The sequence below is a fragment of the Oncorhynchus mykiss genome, chromosome 32 (assembly GCF_013265735.2).
Source record: "Oncorhynchus mykiss isolate Arlee chromosome 32, USDA_OmykA_1.1, whole genome shotgun sequence".
NCBI lineage: Eukaryota > Metazoa > Chordata > Actinopteri > Salmoniformes > Salmonidae > Oncorhynchus > Oncorhynchus mykiss.
Genome location: NC_050572.1, coordinates 32,890,887 through 32,907,564, shown reverse-complemented (window position 1 = coordinate 32,907,564; position 16,678 = coordinate 32,890,887). Strand labels below are relative to the sequence as shown.

General features: G+C 40.7%; 1 protein-coding gene across 2 annotated transcripts; it reads left to right on the top strand.

Moving 5' to 3' along the window:
- The first annotated feature begins 227 nt into the window (after nt 1-227).
- Nucleotides 228-15,822, top strand: LOC110488327 (H-2 class I histocompatibility antigen, Q10 alpha chain). 2 transcript variants are annotated; one of them, XM_036971766.1, is made up of 11 exons: nt 228-424; nt 2,060-2,320; nt 2,411-2,704; nt 2,820-3,104; nt 3,807-3,923; nt 4,151-4,204; nt 6,032-6,085; nt 7,913-7,966; nt 13,931-13,966; nt 14,155-14,223; nt 14,689-15,822. In XM_036971766.1, exons 1-10 carry the CDS (start codon nt 361-363, stop codon nt 14,220-14,222), a joined length of 1,287 nt encoding a protein of 428 aa, XP_036827661.1. In that variant the 5' UTR covers nt 228-360; the 3' UTR covers nt 14,223; nt 14,689-15,822. The 2 variants fall into 2 exon arrangements, with proteins under 2 accessions (XP_036827661.1, XP_021416205.2); XM_021560530.2 differs by lacking the exons at nt 6,032-6,085; nt 7,913-7,966 and having other exon boundaries at nt 229-424.
- The last annotated feature ends 856 nt before the right edge of the window (nt 15,823-16,678 follow it).

Genomic DNA, 16,678 nt, shown 5'->3' with positions numbered 1-16,678 from the left:
CAAATAGGCTTCACAGCCACTGAAACGTATATTCGTCTATTTCACTTGATAACAGCTTACGTTTTTCAGTCCTCAAAAATCATTGGATGAATAAAAGCACTTTAGGCAACGATTCATGCCGCGTTCAAACGCTAGTTGGTAACTAGGAAACTGAAATGTCCAATTTGCTAACGTTGTACACGGCACGTTTATAACTACAACCAGTTAGCAAGGCAGAAATGTCCCATTTCGACTAGTACGTGAACGCGGCGGTAATCGGTTGTAACAGACCGGATTTTGTGGAGGTTGGGGGTATTCAGTTGCTGTACCTCAAACACATGCTGTACCTCTCAAGGAAACTGTAAAAACGTAGTTCACAAAATGTATACGTTTATATTATTTGTTTTTTATTTCTCGACGGAATGTATTGTTCAGAGCCAAAGCGGTAAGTTGTATACCTACTCGAATGTCAAAAGTAAAAGTTGACTGCTGGATAAAAATAAAACGCATAATAAAAATGGTTTTCCAACTGATCTGAGCGGTCTGTTGTCGCATGGTCTACAATATATTTGATTTATTGCGTTTTATAGGCTATGTAGTCAACCTGCGTTATTCCACTTTATTGATTACCGTTACTCGCCAATGCGCACCTACATGCCAGCCATAAGGGAAGATGATACAGCTACTTTGTTTAGGTTTATGAAATCCCACATGATCAACCTTTTGTAAAACACATATGCTGCCTGATCATGTTGTTAGCTGATATGTTTGACATTTTACATTGTGTAACGGATGTGAAACGGCTAGCTTAGTTAGCGTGGGCGCTAAATAGCGTTTCAATCAGTGACGTCACTTGCTCTGAGACCTTGAAGTAGTAGTTCCCCTTGCTCTGCAAGGGCCGCGGCTTTTGTGGAGCGATGGGTAACGATGCTTCGAGGGTGACTGTTGATGTGTGCAGAAGGTCCCTGGTTCGCGCCCGGGTATGGGCGAGGGGACGGTCTACATTTATACTGTTACAATTGTAGCTAAATTACTTCTGCTGTTTAACAAAAATATGAAACGCTCACACAGGAAACAGGAAATGCATTGTTTTCTTAATAGTTTGACGACTCATGCCTAATGAAGAAGTTCCGACAATAGTTTAACTTAATCAATAGTGTTAATTAATTAGTAATTCGGTTAATACATTTGTTTTTGAAAAATTGCAGAATGTGTTCCACTTCACTACTTCAATAGGCAATTAATGTAATAGCAGAGGGAAGTCATACTATGGCCTTGCATCATGACTTCTAAATGGTAGTTTAGGTTACATTGATGTAGTCCTTATAGGCCTATTAAAAATCTAATCAAATTGTATTTGTCACATGCGCCGAATACAACAGGTGTAGACCTAACTTGTAAGTAAGCATTTCACGGTATGGTCTACACTTGTTATGTGACAAATGACATTTGATTTGAATTTTAATAGGCCTAACGTTATAAGGGCTACATCAATGTAACCTAAACTACCATTTAGACATCATGATGCAAGGCCATAGTATGACTTCTCTGCTATGATATTTCATAGACATTTATTTTTTTTGACAAGTTGGCCCCTTACAGAGATGATAGACCTAAGTATTTGACAGGGATTTCCTAGTGGCAATATGTAACTTTCTGGGCTACATGACCAAATTCCCATAGAAATGTCAGTTATAGATCTATCATTCTAATTGAAAGGACTTCTAAGAAGCAGTAGATATGTTCAATGTACTCTATTTCTATGCTTCCTGTTCTTAAGTTTTGTTTTTGCGTCTTTTATTTTTGTTTTTGTACACAAGGCAAGCAGCTGAAAATACAATATTTTTGGTTATGAAAAATATATTTAACAGCCGTTTAGATGGTACAATGATTCTCTACACACTATACTAGCTTATTTTTGCAAAAACTGAAACTAGGTTAACTATTAGAGTTTTAACAACCAGGAAATGCAAAGCGATTTATGCGTACTGCAATTTGAATGTTTTACAGCACTGCTGATTAACATGGAGAGAGGGCAAATTGAGACAAATTATCTCAATCTGAATTTTTTCCCCGACAGTGATCTACATCTACACTGCCCTCTCAAAGCCAGTTGAATTGCCTGGTATCCATGAGTTCACTGCCATGGGCCTGATGAATAATAGACAGATCGATTACTATGACAGTGTGGATAAAAAGAAGATTCCCAAACAGGACTGGATGAGGGACAAGCTGCCAGCAGACTACTGGGAAAAAGGCACTCAGTCACGCAAGAGCAAGGAGCAGTGGTTCAAAGTAAACGTCGACATCCTGATGAACCGCATGAGGCACAACAACACTGGTGAGAAACCACACCTGCATTTTGTCCTACGCTCAACATTGATATTTTTAGTTGTCTACCTTCTTTTTCATTATTAGTTTTTTGTTTCAGATGTCCATATCCTTCAGTGGAGGCATGGCTGTGAGATTGACAAACAGCCAGACGGCACATTGAAATTCATAAAGGGCACTGACCAATACAGCTACGATGGTGACGACTTCCTGGCCTTTGACGATGCCAATATGCAGTGGGTGGCCCCAGTTGATCAAGCTCTGCCGACTAAGAGGAAGTGGGACGGGGTGCAGATCCTCAACCAGTACACCAAGGGCTACCTGGAGAAGGAGTGTGTGGACTGGCTGTCCAAATTCATGACATATGGGGACAAAGAATTCAGTAAAGCTGACTGTGAGTACTTATGATTATTCATCTCCTTATAGTGTAGTGTAACGATTGGTTAACAGAAAAGGACCTATGAGATAAGAAATAATGCACTCATGTTCTCTGTTTATTCCCCCTCTAGCCCCTCCAAATATCTATGTTTTTGCTAATAAGGCCAAAACTGCAGGAAATGTCCGCCTGACCTGCATGGCGACAGGTTTCTATCCCAAAGATGTGAATATTAATTTTAAGAAGAACGGTATCCAACTGAACAAAAACGATGGAGTGCTGTCTACAGGAGCCCGACCCAATAATGATGACACCTACCAGATCAGGATGAGTGTGCAGATCCCAGAGGCAGACAAGCAAACTTATGAATGCTTTGTCAACCATATAACGTTGAACGAGTCAATTATGGAAAAATGGGGTAAGGTTGTCCTAGTATTTAATATACTTTATATATTTTCAACAAACCAGTTATTATCATGGTTAGCAATTATGATAAAAATCAATTAGTAAAATGTTTGAGTCTGTTGTAAGGTCACAAATTAAGATTATTTAAATGTGAATCAACAGTTGTTTCAAGCTCAATGTCTAGGATTTCTTTCTTAAAGCTGGAATCTTTAGTTGCTACATACATTTTTGGACTTAAATTAATGATATATACCCATTGCATCTTGAAGAATATAACTTATGAATGCCTCATGGGCTACGTTCTACTGTCCTTCTCCATCAAATCCCAAGATACAGGCTTGTTTTATTCCAGTGTTTTGTAAACAATGTAAATGTAAATGTAAACAAACACTGTATGGCCTCAGAACATTGTTAAAACTATCATTTGTATAACGTGGATGGTCGGTCCTTGCATCCATAGCTCTGTCTATGAACTTGGGAGTGGTTACATTTCTCCAAGCCCATCGCACAGCTTTTTACCAAAATACAGGCGGTGTGACCACTTTGTTATTGTTTCTACGGACAGACAAACCTCTACCTACCTCGAGCGTCACACTCCCTCTTCACTACCTCAACTACCCCCCATTCCATTACAATGAAATATTTCAAACTACTATGTTGAAGGTGTGTTCTGTACTTAGTGAATGCTTAATATGTCCTCTTGTCTTCCATACAGATGGAACATGCCGTGATTGTAGCCAATCCACAGATGCTATCATTGCTATCATCATTGGTGGCGCTGCTGCCATTGGCATAATTATCGTGCTGTTTCGTTGGAAGAAGGGCAAAATATGTACGTTTCTTATATTGTGTATGAGAGAAACTGGAGCGATTATGGTCATTTCTGTACAGAGTAGGGTTGTCAGTGCCCTTTTTGGCATTAGTGCATGACTTTAGTAAATCGCAAGTCAGGAGGTCAAACAAACTGAAGTATTGAATAATTATTTTTCCTACCCGTGTGTTTCCACTGTTTTTGTCCACTCTCATAATTGGTTTTAACACCTTGCTCCATTGTTTTAGGTGCTGGTAATACAGGAGCTCTACCACCTACTGGGATCCAGGCCCCTCTAAATGGTACTGTTGATACAATATCATGTGTTTTACCCCTAGCAGTCTGACATGTATAGCAGTAGCACAGCAATACCAATGATCTGGTTGGGATGTGTTTAATAATGGTCCATCTCATGATTGTCATTTGCATTGATTTAATAACGTCTTGAGAGGATTCAATTAATGACAGCCCATCCAATCCATGTTTTTACACATCAATCATGTTCCCATATTGATTAATAGCCCCATATTGTCTACATGCTTTTCTGGACAATACCGATCAGTATATACAGTGAGGAAAAAAACGATTTGATCCCCTGCTGATTTTGTACGTTTGCCCACTGACAAAGAAATGATCAGTCTATCATTTTAATGGTAGGTTTATTTGAACAGTGAGAGACAGAATAACAACAAAAAAATCCAGAAAAACGCATGTCAAAAATGTTATTAAATGTATTTGCATTTTAATGAGGGAAATAAGTATTTGACCCCTCTGCAAAACATTTGTATTTTATTTGTATTGTACCTTTATTTAACCAGGTAGGCTAGTTAAGAACAAGTTCTCATTTGCAACTGCGACCTGGTCAGGATAAAGCAAAGCAGTGTGACACAGACAACAACACAGTTACACATGGAGTAAACAATAAACAAGCCAAAGACACAAACAAGTCAATGACACAGTAGAGAAAAGAAAGTCTATATACAGTGTGTGCAAAAGGCATGAGGAGGAAGGCAGTAGGCCATAGGAGCGAATAATTACAATTTAGCAGATTAACACTGGAGTGATAAATGAGCAGATGGTGATGTGCAAGTAGAGATACTGGTGTGCAAAAGAGCAGAAAAGTAAATAAAATAAAAACAGTATGGGGATGAGGTAGGTAGATTGGGTGGGCTATTTACAGATGGACTATGTACAGCTGCAGTGATCGGTTAGCTGCTCAGATAGTTGATGTTTAAAGTTGGTGAGGGAAATAAAAGTCTCCAACTTCAGCGATTTTTGCAATTCGTTCCAGTTACTGGCAGCAGAGAACTGGAAGGAAAGGCGGCCAAATGAGGTGTTGGCTTTGGGGATGATCAGTGAGATATACCTGCTGGAACGTGTGCTACGGGTGGGTGTTGTTATCGTGACCAGTGAACTGAGATAAGGCGGAGCTTTACCTAGCATAGACGTATAGATGACCTGGAGCCAGTGGGTCTGGCGACGAATATGTAGCGATGGCCAGCCTAGAGCATTCAGGTCGCAGTGGTGGGTGGTATAAGGTGATTTGGTAACAAAATGGATGGCACTGTGATAGACTGCATCCAGTTTGCTGAGTAGAGCGTTGGAAGCTATTTTGTAGATGACATCGCCGAAGTCGAGGATCGGTAGGATAGTCAGTTTTACTAGGGTAAGTTTGGCGGCGTGAGTGAAGGAGGCTTTGTTGCGAAATAAAAAGCCGATTGTAGATTTGATTTTGGATTGGAGATGTTTAATATGAGTCTGGAAGGAGAGTTTACAGTCTAGCCACACACCTAGGTATTTATAGTTGTCCACATATTCTAGGTCGGAACCGTCCAGGGTGGTGATGCTAGTCGGGCGGGCGGGTGCAGGCAGCGAAAGGTTGGAAAGCATGCATTTGGTTTTACTGGCGTTTAAGAGCAGTTGGAGGCCACGGAAGGAGTGTTGTATGGCATTGAAGCTCGTTTGGAGGTTAGTTAGCACAGTGTACAAGGAAGGGCCAGAAGTATACAGAATGGTGTCAGGAGGTCAAACAAACTGAAGTATTGAATAATTATTTTTCCTACCCGTGTGTTTCCACTGTTTTTGTCCACTCTCATAATTGGTTTTAACACCTTGCTCCATTGTTTTAGGTGCTGGTTATACAGGAGCTCTACCACCTACTGGGATCCAGGCCCCTCTAAATGGTACTGTTGATACAATATCATGTGTTTTACCCCTAGCAGTCTGACATGTATAGCAGTAGCACAGCAATACCAATGATCTGGTTGGGATGTGTTTAATAATGGTCCATCTCATGATTGTCATTTGCATTGATTTAATAACGTCTTGAGAGGATTCAATTAATGACAGCCCATCCAATCCATGTTTTTACACATCAATCATGTTCCCATACTGATTAATAGCCCCATATTGTCTATATGCTTTTCTGGACAATACCGATCAGTATATACAGTGAGGAAAAAAACTATTTGATCCCCTGCTGATTTTGTACGTTTGCCCACTGACAAAGAAATGATCAGTCTATCATTTTAATGGTAGGTTTATTTGAACAGTGAGAGACAGAATAACAACAAAAAAATCCAGAAAAACGCATGTCAAAAATGTTATTAAATGTATTTGCATTTTAATGAGGGAAATAATTATTTGACCCCTCTGCAAAACATTTGTATTTTATTTGTATTTTACCTTTATTTAACCAGGTAGGCTAGTTAAGAACAAGTTCTCATTTGTAACTGCGACCTGGCCAGAATAAAGCAAAGCAGTGTGACACAGACAACAACACAGTTACACATGGAGTAAACAATAAACAAGCCAATGACACAAACAAGTCAATGACACAGTAGAGAAAAGAAAGTCTATATACAGTGTGTGCAAAAGGCATGAGGAGGAAGGCAGTAGGCCATAGGAGCGAATAATTACAATTTAGCAGATTAACACTGGAGTGATAAATGAGCAGATGGTGATGTGCAAGTAGAGATACTGGTGTGCAAAAGAGCAGAAAAGTAAATAAAATAAAAACAGTATGGGGATGAGGTAGGTAGATTGGGTGGGCTATTTACAGATGGACTATGTACAGCTGCAGTGATCGGTTAGCTGCTCAGATAGTTGATGTTTAAAGTTGGTGAGGGAAATAAAAGTCTCCAACTTCAGCGATTTTTGCAATTCGTTCCAGTTACTGGCAACAGAGAACTGGAAGGAAAGGCGGCCAAATGAGGTGTTGGCTTTGGGGATGATCAGTGAGATATACCTGCTGGAACGTGTGCTACGGGTGGGTGTTGTTATCGTGACCAGTGAACTGAGATAAGGCGGAGCTTTACCTAGCATAGACGTATAGATGACCTGGAGCCAGTGGGTCTGGCGACGAATATGTAGCGATGGCCAGCCTAGAGCATTCAGGTCGCAGTGGTGGGTGGTATAAGGTGATTTGGTAACAAAATGGATGGCACTGTGATAGACTGCATCCAGTTTGCTGAGTAGAGCGTTGGAAGCTATTTTGTAGATGACATCGCCAAAGTCGAGGATCGGTAGGATAGTCAGTTTTACTCGGGTAAGTTTGGCTGCGTGAGTGAAGGAGGCTTTGTTGCGAAATAAAAAGCCGATTGTAGATTTGATTTTGGATTGGAGATGTTTAATATGAGTCTGGAAGGAGAGTTTACAGTCTAGCCACACACCTAGGTATTTATAGTTGTCCACATATTCTAGGTCGGAACCGTCCAGGGTGGTGATGCTAGTCGGGCGGGCAGGTGCAGGCAGCGAACGGTTGAAAAGCATGCATTTGGTTTTACTGGCGTTTAAGAGCAGTTGGAGGCCACGGAAGGAGTGTTGTATGGCATTGAAGCTCGTTTGGAGGTTAGTTAGCACAGTGTCCAAGGAAGGGCCAGAAGTATACAGAATGGTGTCAGGAGGTCAAACAAACTGAAGTATTGAATCATTATTTTTCCTACCCGTGTGTTTCCACTGTTTTTGTCCACTCTCATAATTGGTTTTAACACCTTGCTCCATTGTTTTAGGTGCTGGTTATACAGGAGCTCTACCACCTACTGGGATCCAGGCCCCTCTAAATGGTACTGTTGATACAATATCATGTGTTTTACCCCTAGCAGTCTGACATGTATAGCAGTAGCACAGCAATACCAATGATCTGGTTGGGATGTGTTTAATAATGGTCCATCTCATGATTGTCATTTGCATTGATTTAATAACGTCTTGAGAGGATTCAATTAATGACAGCCCATCCAATCCATGTTTTTACACATCAATCATGTTCCCATACTGATTAATAGCCCCATATTTTCTACATGCTTTTCTGGACAATACCGATCAGTATATACAGTGAGGAAAAAAACTATTTGATCCCCTGCTGATTTTGTACGTTTGCCCACTGACAAAGAAATGATCAGTCTATCATTTTAATGGTAGGTTTATTTGAACAGTGAGAGACAGAATAACAACAAAAAAATCCAGAAAAACGCATGTCAAAAATGTTATTAAATGTATTTGCATTTTAATGAGGGAAATAAGTATTTGACCCCTCTGCAAAACATTTGTATTTTATTTTTATTTTACCTTTATTTAACCAGGTAGGCTAGTTAAGAACAAGTTCTCATTTGCAACTGCGACCTGGTCAGGATAAAGCAAAGCAGTGTGACACAGACAACAACACAGTTACACATGGAGTAAACAATAAGCAAGCCAATGACACAAACAAGTCAATGACACAGTAGAGAAAAGAAAGTCTATATACAGTGTGTGCAAAAGGCATGAGGAGGAAGGCAGTAGGCCATAGGAGCGAATAATTACAATTTAGCAGATTAACACTGGAGTGATAAATGAGCAGATGGTGATGTGCAAGTAGAGATACTGGTGTGCAAAAGAGCAGAAAAGTAAATAAAATAAAAACAGTATGGGGATGAGGTAGGTAGATTGGGTGGGCTATTTACAGATGGACTATGTACAGCTGCAGTGATCGGTTAGCTGCTCAGATAGTTGATGTTTAAAGTTGGTGAGGGAAATAAACGTCTCCAACTTCAGCGATTTTTGCAATTCGTTCCAGTTACTGGCAGCAGAGAACTGGAAGGAAAGGCGGCCAAATGAGGTGTTGGCTTTGGGGATGATCAGTGAGATATACCTGCTGGAACGTGTGCTAACGGGTGGGTGTTGTTATCGTGACCAGTGAACTGAGATAAGGCGGAGCTTTACCTAGCATAGACGTATAGATGACCTGGAGCCAGTGGGTCTGGCGACGAATATGTAGCGAGAGTCAGCCTAGAGCATTCAGGTCGCAGTGGTGGGTGGTATAAGGTGATTTGGTAACAAAATGGATGGCACTGTGATAGACTGCATCCAGTTTGCTGAATAGAGTGTTGGAAGCTATTTTGTAGATGACGTCGCCGAAGTCGAGGATCGGTAGGATAGTCAGTTTTACTAGGGTAAGTTTGGCGGCGTGAGTGAAGGAGGCTTTGTTGCGAAATAAAAAGCTGATTGTAGATTTGATTTTGGATTGGAGATGTTTAATATGAGTCTGGAAGGAGAGTTTACAGTCTAGCCAGACACCTAGGTATTTATAGTTGTCCACATATTCTAGGTCGGAACCGTCCAGGAGCGTCCTAGTCCTAGTCGGGCGGGCGGGTGCAGGCAGCGAACGGTTGAAAAGCATGCATTTGGTTTTACTGGCGTTTAAGAGCAGTTGGAGGCCACGGAAGGAGTGTTGTATGGCATTGAAGCTCGTTTGGAAGTTAGTTAGCACAGTGTCCAAGGAAGGGACAGAAGTATACAGAATGGTGTCGTCTGCGTAGAGGTGGATCAGGGAATCGCCCGCAGCAAGAGCAATATCATGGATGTATACAGAGAAAAGAGTCGGCCCGAGAATTGAACCCTGTGGTACCCCCATAGAGACTGCCAGAGGTCCAGACAACATGCCCTCCGATTTGACACACTGAACTCTGTCTGCAAAGTATTTGGTGAACCAGGTGAGGCAGTCGTCAGAAAAACCAAGGCTATTGAGTCTGCCAATAGGAATACGGTGACTGACAGAGTCGAAAGCCTTGGCCAGGTTGATGAAGACGACTGCACAGTACTTGGGGTCAAAACCCTTGTTGGCAATCACAGAGGTCAGACGTTTCTTGTAGTTGGCCACCAGGTTTACACACATCTCAGGAGGGATTTTGTCCCACTCCTCTTTGCAGGTCTTCTCCAAGTCATTAAGGTTTTGAGGCTGACGTTTGGCAACTCGAACCTTCACCTCCCTCCACAAATGTTCTATGGGATTAAGGTCTGGAGACTGGCTAGGCCACTCCATGACCTTAATGTGCTTCTTCTTGAGACACTCCTTTGTTTCCTTGGCCGTGCATTTTGGGTCATTGTCATGCTGGAATACCCATCCATGACCCATTTTCAATGCCCTGGCTGAGGGAAGGAGGTTCTCACCCAAGATTTGGCGGTACATGGCCCCGTCCATTGTCCCTTTGATGCGGTGAAGTTGTCCTGTCCCCTTAGCAGAAAAACACCCCCAAAGCATAATTTTTCCTCCTCCATGTTTGACGGTGGGGATGGTGTTCTTGGGGTCATAGGCAGCATTCCTCCTCCTCCAAACACTGTGAGTTGAGTTGATGCCAAAGAGCTCCATTTTGGTCTCATCTGACAACACTTTCACCCAAACTTCAGACGGGCATGTATATGTGCTTTCTTGAGCAGGGGGACATGCGGGCGCTGCAGGATTCCAGTCCTTCACGGCGTAGTGTGTTACCAGTTGTTTTCTTGGTGACTATGGTCCCAGCTGCCTTGAGATCATTGACAAGATCCTCCTGTGTAGTTCTGCGCTGATTCCTCACCGTTCTCATGATCATTGCAACTCCACGAGGTGAGACCTTGCATGGAGCCCCAGGCCGACGGATATTGACAGTTCTTTTGTGTTTCTTCCATTTGCGAATAATCGCACCAACTGTTGTCACCTTCTCACCAAGCTGCTTGGCGATGGTCTTGTAGCCCATTCAAACCTTGTGTAGGTCTACAATCCTGTCCCTTACATCCTTGGATAGCTCTTTGGTCTTTGCCATGGTTGAGAGTTTGGCATCTGATTGATTGATTGGTGTTTTCCAAAGGCGGGTTAAGGAACAATACAATAAGACCTGTCATGTTTGCTTTTATCACCTTTATCACAAATCGTGTGGTACACTCTTAGAAAAATAGGTTATTCAACAGTCCCCATAGGAGAACCCTTTTTGGTTCCAGGTAGAACCCTTTTGAGTTTGTTAGGTTCTAAATTAACCGAGTAAAACTCACGGACGATTAGTGAAGCTCCAACCAAGTGCATTCACCCACTGGGTCGCAGATGCATAAAACAAAAAACATATTCACACAAGCACTGGTATTTAACCCTTCCTACGCAGAGTCTCCTCACACATATGGTCAGCCAATGCATCTTTGTTGCTAGGCAGAACAGCAGTGATGGCTGTTCTATCTCACTTCATCGGACCTGCCTCAGCCCGCATTCCTCAATTCTCCTCACTCATAGCTGTCCTGTTGACTTGTACCAGTCTGTGGCCCCCCTCCTTCCCATCGAATCCCTGTTGTTTAAAAATAACATGTTCTGACAGTATTTACACATCCTGCCTTCCTATCTCTCCATCTGTGACATGATTAAGGATGTTTGAAGTTTATAGGTCAGAACCCATCAGTTCCATGTAGAACCCTCTGTGGAAATTGTTCTACATGGAACCAAAAATGGTTCTTCAAAGGCTTCTCTTATGGGGACAGGCAAATAACCCTTTTAGATTCTAGAGTTTTTTTTTTATAAGAGTGTGTACCTAAAATGGAAGGACTATAAGTCATAATTAAGAACTAGGAGTTAACACTAGAACTGCCATAGGCCAACGGCCACTGACGTTTGATTTTGTAAGTTAAAAAAATTCTGCCCCCCAAAAAGGCCTGCTCCTTCCTGACTCTACCTAAATGTTTGTACTTCACACTGCTCATTTGTCAGAATTTAGAAATTACAAACAGAAAAGTATTTAGAGTCGTTTTACCTGTTTTTTCCACAACTATTCCTGGCTTAATCTGCCAAGACAATGTGCTGTAGCCAGCCAGGTGCTAATGCTCGCTTCTCACTGAATGAATGACAAATGGATGATTTGGCGATAATTGTACAAGTCACTTCACAATCGAATTCAAATTTGGCCTAAATTGATCCCATTCTCGTTTACATTTTAGTTTTAAATAGGCTCTTATGGGACTGTTTTATTTACTATAACTCTATTACTAATCAAATGTATTGTAAGGGAAAGTAGAACATGCTACATGTTGCAGCCTTTAGAATAATGTAAAACATATCCTTGACTATTATCCAGGAACTTTTTGCAAATGTATAAACACCCTCCCCCACCCCCAGAAATATCACATTTACATCATTATTCAGACCCTTTACCTGTATTTGGGGGGTTTCTCCCATTCTTCTCTGCAGATCTTCTCAAGCTCTGTCAGGTTGGATGGGGAGCGTTGCTGCACAGCTATTTTCAAGTCTCTCCAGAGATGTTAGATCGGGTTCAAGTCCGGGCTCTGGCTGGGCCACTCAAGGACATTCAGAGTTTTGTCCTGAAGCCACTCCTGCGCTGTCTTGGCTTGAGGTCCTGAGCGCCATGGAGCAGGTTTTCATCAACGATCTCTCTGTATTTTGCTCCGTTAATCTTTCGCTCAATCCTGACTAGTCTCCCAGTCCCTGCCGCTGAAAAACATCCCAACAGCATGATGCTGCCACCACCATGCTTCACCGTAGGGATGGTGCCAGGTTTGCTCCAGACATGACGGGTGGCATTCAGGCCAAAGAATTCAATCTTGGTTTCATCAGACCAGAGAATCTTGTTTCTCATGGTCTGAGAGTCCTTTAGGTGCCTTTTGGCAAACAAAAAATGTCTTCCCAGTCTCATTCTTCAAAGTAAAAAAATGTTCTGGTGTTAATTGTTGTTGAGTGTATTATTATGCATCTGAGCACTTAACGGATTTGGTGCCAGCAGCCATAACATCCTGCATCCAACTAGGCTACTGGTGCCTGCCCATTGACAGTACATACAATATACAGTGTCTAGTGAAACTTTACATACCCCTTGCACTGTTTTCAAATTCTGCCTTAAATTGAATCTAAAAAGGGATTAAACTGGATTTGTTTCCTACACAAACTAGCGGTACTCCACATTTTCAATTCAAATTTTTGGAGGTCTTAATTAATTACCCTGATGAAGACAGCTTGGCTGTCGAAAAGTTGGTAATTATATTTTTGCATCTGAGCTCCTAGAGTGTGCGGCTCTCTTTTATTTTCAAGTTTTCTACTCCGCTAGCCAGCACCTCGCCTAAATAGCTGTGCGTTTCTTTTTCTTCTAGATTGGTCTTAATTAATTAAACATTTAAAACGAAGATGTCTTGATTGCTTATGTCTTCACACCCCTGATTTAATACTTGGCAGCCATTACAGATGTGAATAATTTTGAATAAGATTCTATCACTTTGTACAACTCGGTAAGGGCAACATATATCCACAGTTATGTGAAAGTTGCTTTTGTCCCAGCTCGTGATACCTTCACATTTTTCCCCACGCGGCCGGCACACAAATTAGAACGGTGCGATAAATGTTCAAGCGACAAGATTCTCAGGGAGAATCGGATAGAAAGACATCAGACCATGGACCAAACACAAAGGTCTAAAGATTTATTTCTTTACTCTCAGACACAAACCCTTTTAGTGTGATTGTAGTCTCTTTTATGAGCTGTGTGTCTGATGCATTGTGAAATTGAACATGCAGGGCAACAGATCTGTTAGTTTCAGTATGCCAGAGAAGATAAATAAATAAGACAGTACAAAGACACATCACATGCTATGTAAGGCACACATACAGTATATTGTATGCGGCACTATGAACAACAATATGGAAGAATGGCATATCTTGTTTATGGTTGTCTTTGTTAGCTTTTCTTTTTCTTTTTTATGATTATGTCATGTTTAGAGTGAAATTATTGACTGTGTTTTTGCCTTTTTATTAGGCAAAGACAGTGGAAGCATCAACTCATCAGACTCTGGTAATCTAATATTCCCTTGACCCATAATAATAAATAACTAATATAAATACATTTAGCAGACAGGCGCTTTTATCCAAAGCAACATACAGTCGTGTGCATACATAATATCAATCAAAAACGTAGATTCTATTTGTTTACAAATGATTTTGAGACTTTAGAAAGACCGTTTCCCTCTGACACTATTTCAGGTAAAGGCAGCCAGAAGGAAAGGTCTTCAGATGGAGCCAGTGAGGAGGCACCGATGCTGCCTATTTGAAGTAAGTCGATGGATATCAACCCTTCTTTCACCTCTTCTCCAACTGTCCCAAGTTTATTACAGAAATGATTTACTGAGGTAATTAGGAAGATAGAATAAAATAACTTTGCCTCCATAGAATTGGTTACTTTTATGTAAAAAATGTATTCCCTGTTTATTCTACAAAGTTGGCATGTTCGATAAATGGACAGTTTTGAACATAAGGAACATCGGTTTTAAAATGTCAACAGGGAACACTTTTGTTTTATCACCTAAAAGAGAAAGTTAAAGATCCTAACTGATTGGTTCATGTGAGGCCAAGCCATCGGCAGTATTTGACACCCATCTATTTGTAATTAGAGCTGATTTATGTGTTATTCATGTCATTTATTGTAATACATAAGAAAATATTTTACAACATTGCGCTGTAACGTACGTGTTCAATATAATAATGCACGTCTGTTCCATGTTGTGTATTTATGTGCAGGTGGCTAGATGTCTTGGTGGGGAAACTTCCTGACCGGACCGGTCAATTCATTTCATATTATGGCTATTGATAATGCTTGTTATTCAGTTACACTGCTCAATTCTTATAAGCTTGTGATGGAAATGATAGTTACTTATAGTTACAGTTAGTATGTGCTGAAAAGTGCTGCATTTAATAGTGTTTGCTGTTCTTAGGTAAGGTTCTGTACTTCCAAATACACTCAATAGTTGGTGGTTAGGTACCGGTCGGCTCGATGTGTACATTTCTCTTCAATGAATTTATTCTGTGGTACATTTCATGTTTTACTGTTACACTGGATGTTACTGTATGGAGAGAGGTTAACGCACAATGAAAAGGCATCTTTACAGTATTTGTATCAGTCTTCAGGGATTATAACTAGACCTGTACTAGATCAGGGTTATATAGGCTGAGAAGTATACTGTATGTTTGTATGTTTTCATACCTCTGGTCTCTGCCCAATCGGTGACAACCTCTTCTTTTAGGGAACATTTCAAAAGAGTTCTAGACAAACATCTTCAGTAATATTTTGAGTAACAAAAAAGCTCTACAACATATTTACTGTATGTGTTTCATGACTGTTTTTACCATATTGTATATATTTTTTTAAGTTCCTGCAAATAAATATAAAAAAATATGATGTTTAATATTGTAAAGTATTGTTAATACTTTGGGTATTTGCAATATAATATTTTAAGATCGTTTTTTTAAACTTAGGGCCATTTCAAAACCTTTCACTGGGCTGCTAAGCTAAGACAAATCTACACTCTTGAATTAATACGTAGTGGAATTTCTGTTAATATCACATTGTAAACATTGTTTTATCGAGGACACAAATAATCCCAACATGCAGTCTTGAAGCGCAGGATTTAAATAGTTTCTCTTATCACAGAAACCTGGTCAGTGTTTTTTTTTAATAGGGCCTGTTGTGTTATTTCAATAATTTTGCATGGCATTGCTCTGCTACTATGTACTAACCCGTATGTTACATCACTTATTACATGCCCACGGATGCACGCAGAAACACACACACACACACACAATGGTTATAACCTGTAAATGCTTTTAAAATATCCTGTATGATTTATTTTTTTATGACAGAAAAATAAAATAATTATGATAAAATACCTTATTTTTTTAACATTCTATCATTCAAAATAGGGTCTACCATATATATGTGCAGTGGATTTGGAAAATATTCAGACCCCTTCACTTTTTCCACATTTTGTTACTTTACAGCCTTATTTTAAAATGGATTAAATAGTTTTTTCCCCCTCATCAATCTACACACAATACCCCATAATGATGAATCACAAATAAAAAACTGAAATATCACATTTACATAAGTATTCAGACCCTTTAATCAGTACTTTGTTGAAGCACCTTTGGCAGTGATTACAGCCTTGAGCCTTGGGTATGATGCTGCAAACTTGGCACACCTGTATTTGGGGAGTTTCTTCCATTCTTTTACCAGGTAAATTGACTGAGAACACGTTCTCATTTACAGCAACGACCTGGGGAATAGTTACAGGGGAGAGGAGGGGGATGAATGAGCCAATTGTAAACTGGGGATTATTAGGTGACCATGATGGTTTGAGGGCCAGATTGGGAATTTAGCCAGGACACCAGGGTTAACACCCCTACTCTTACAATAAGTGCCATGGGATCTTTAATGACCTCAGAGAGTCAGGACACCCGTTTAACATCCCATCCGAAAGACAGCACCCTACACAGGGCACTGTCCCCAATCACTGCCCTGGGGAATTGGGGTATTTTTTAGCCCTCCAACACCTCTTCCAGCAGCATCTGGTCTCCCATCCAGGGACTGACCAGGACCAACCTTGCTTAGCTTCAAGAGCAAGCCAGCAGTGGTATACTGCTGGATGGTATATGCTTCTTCTCTGCAGATTCTCTCAAGCTCTGTCACTGCACAGCTATTTTCAGGTCTCTACAGAGATGCTCAATCGGGTTC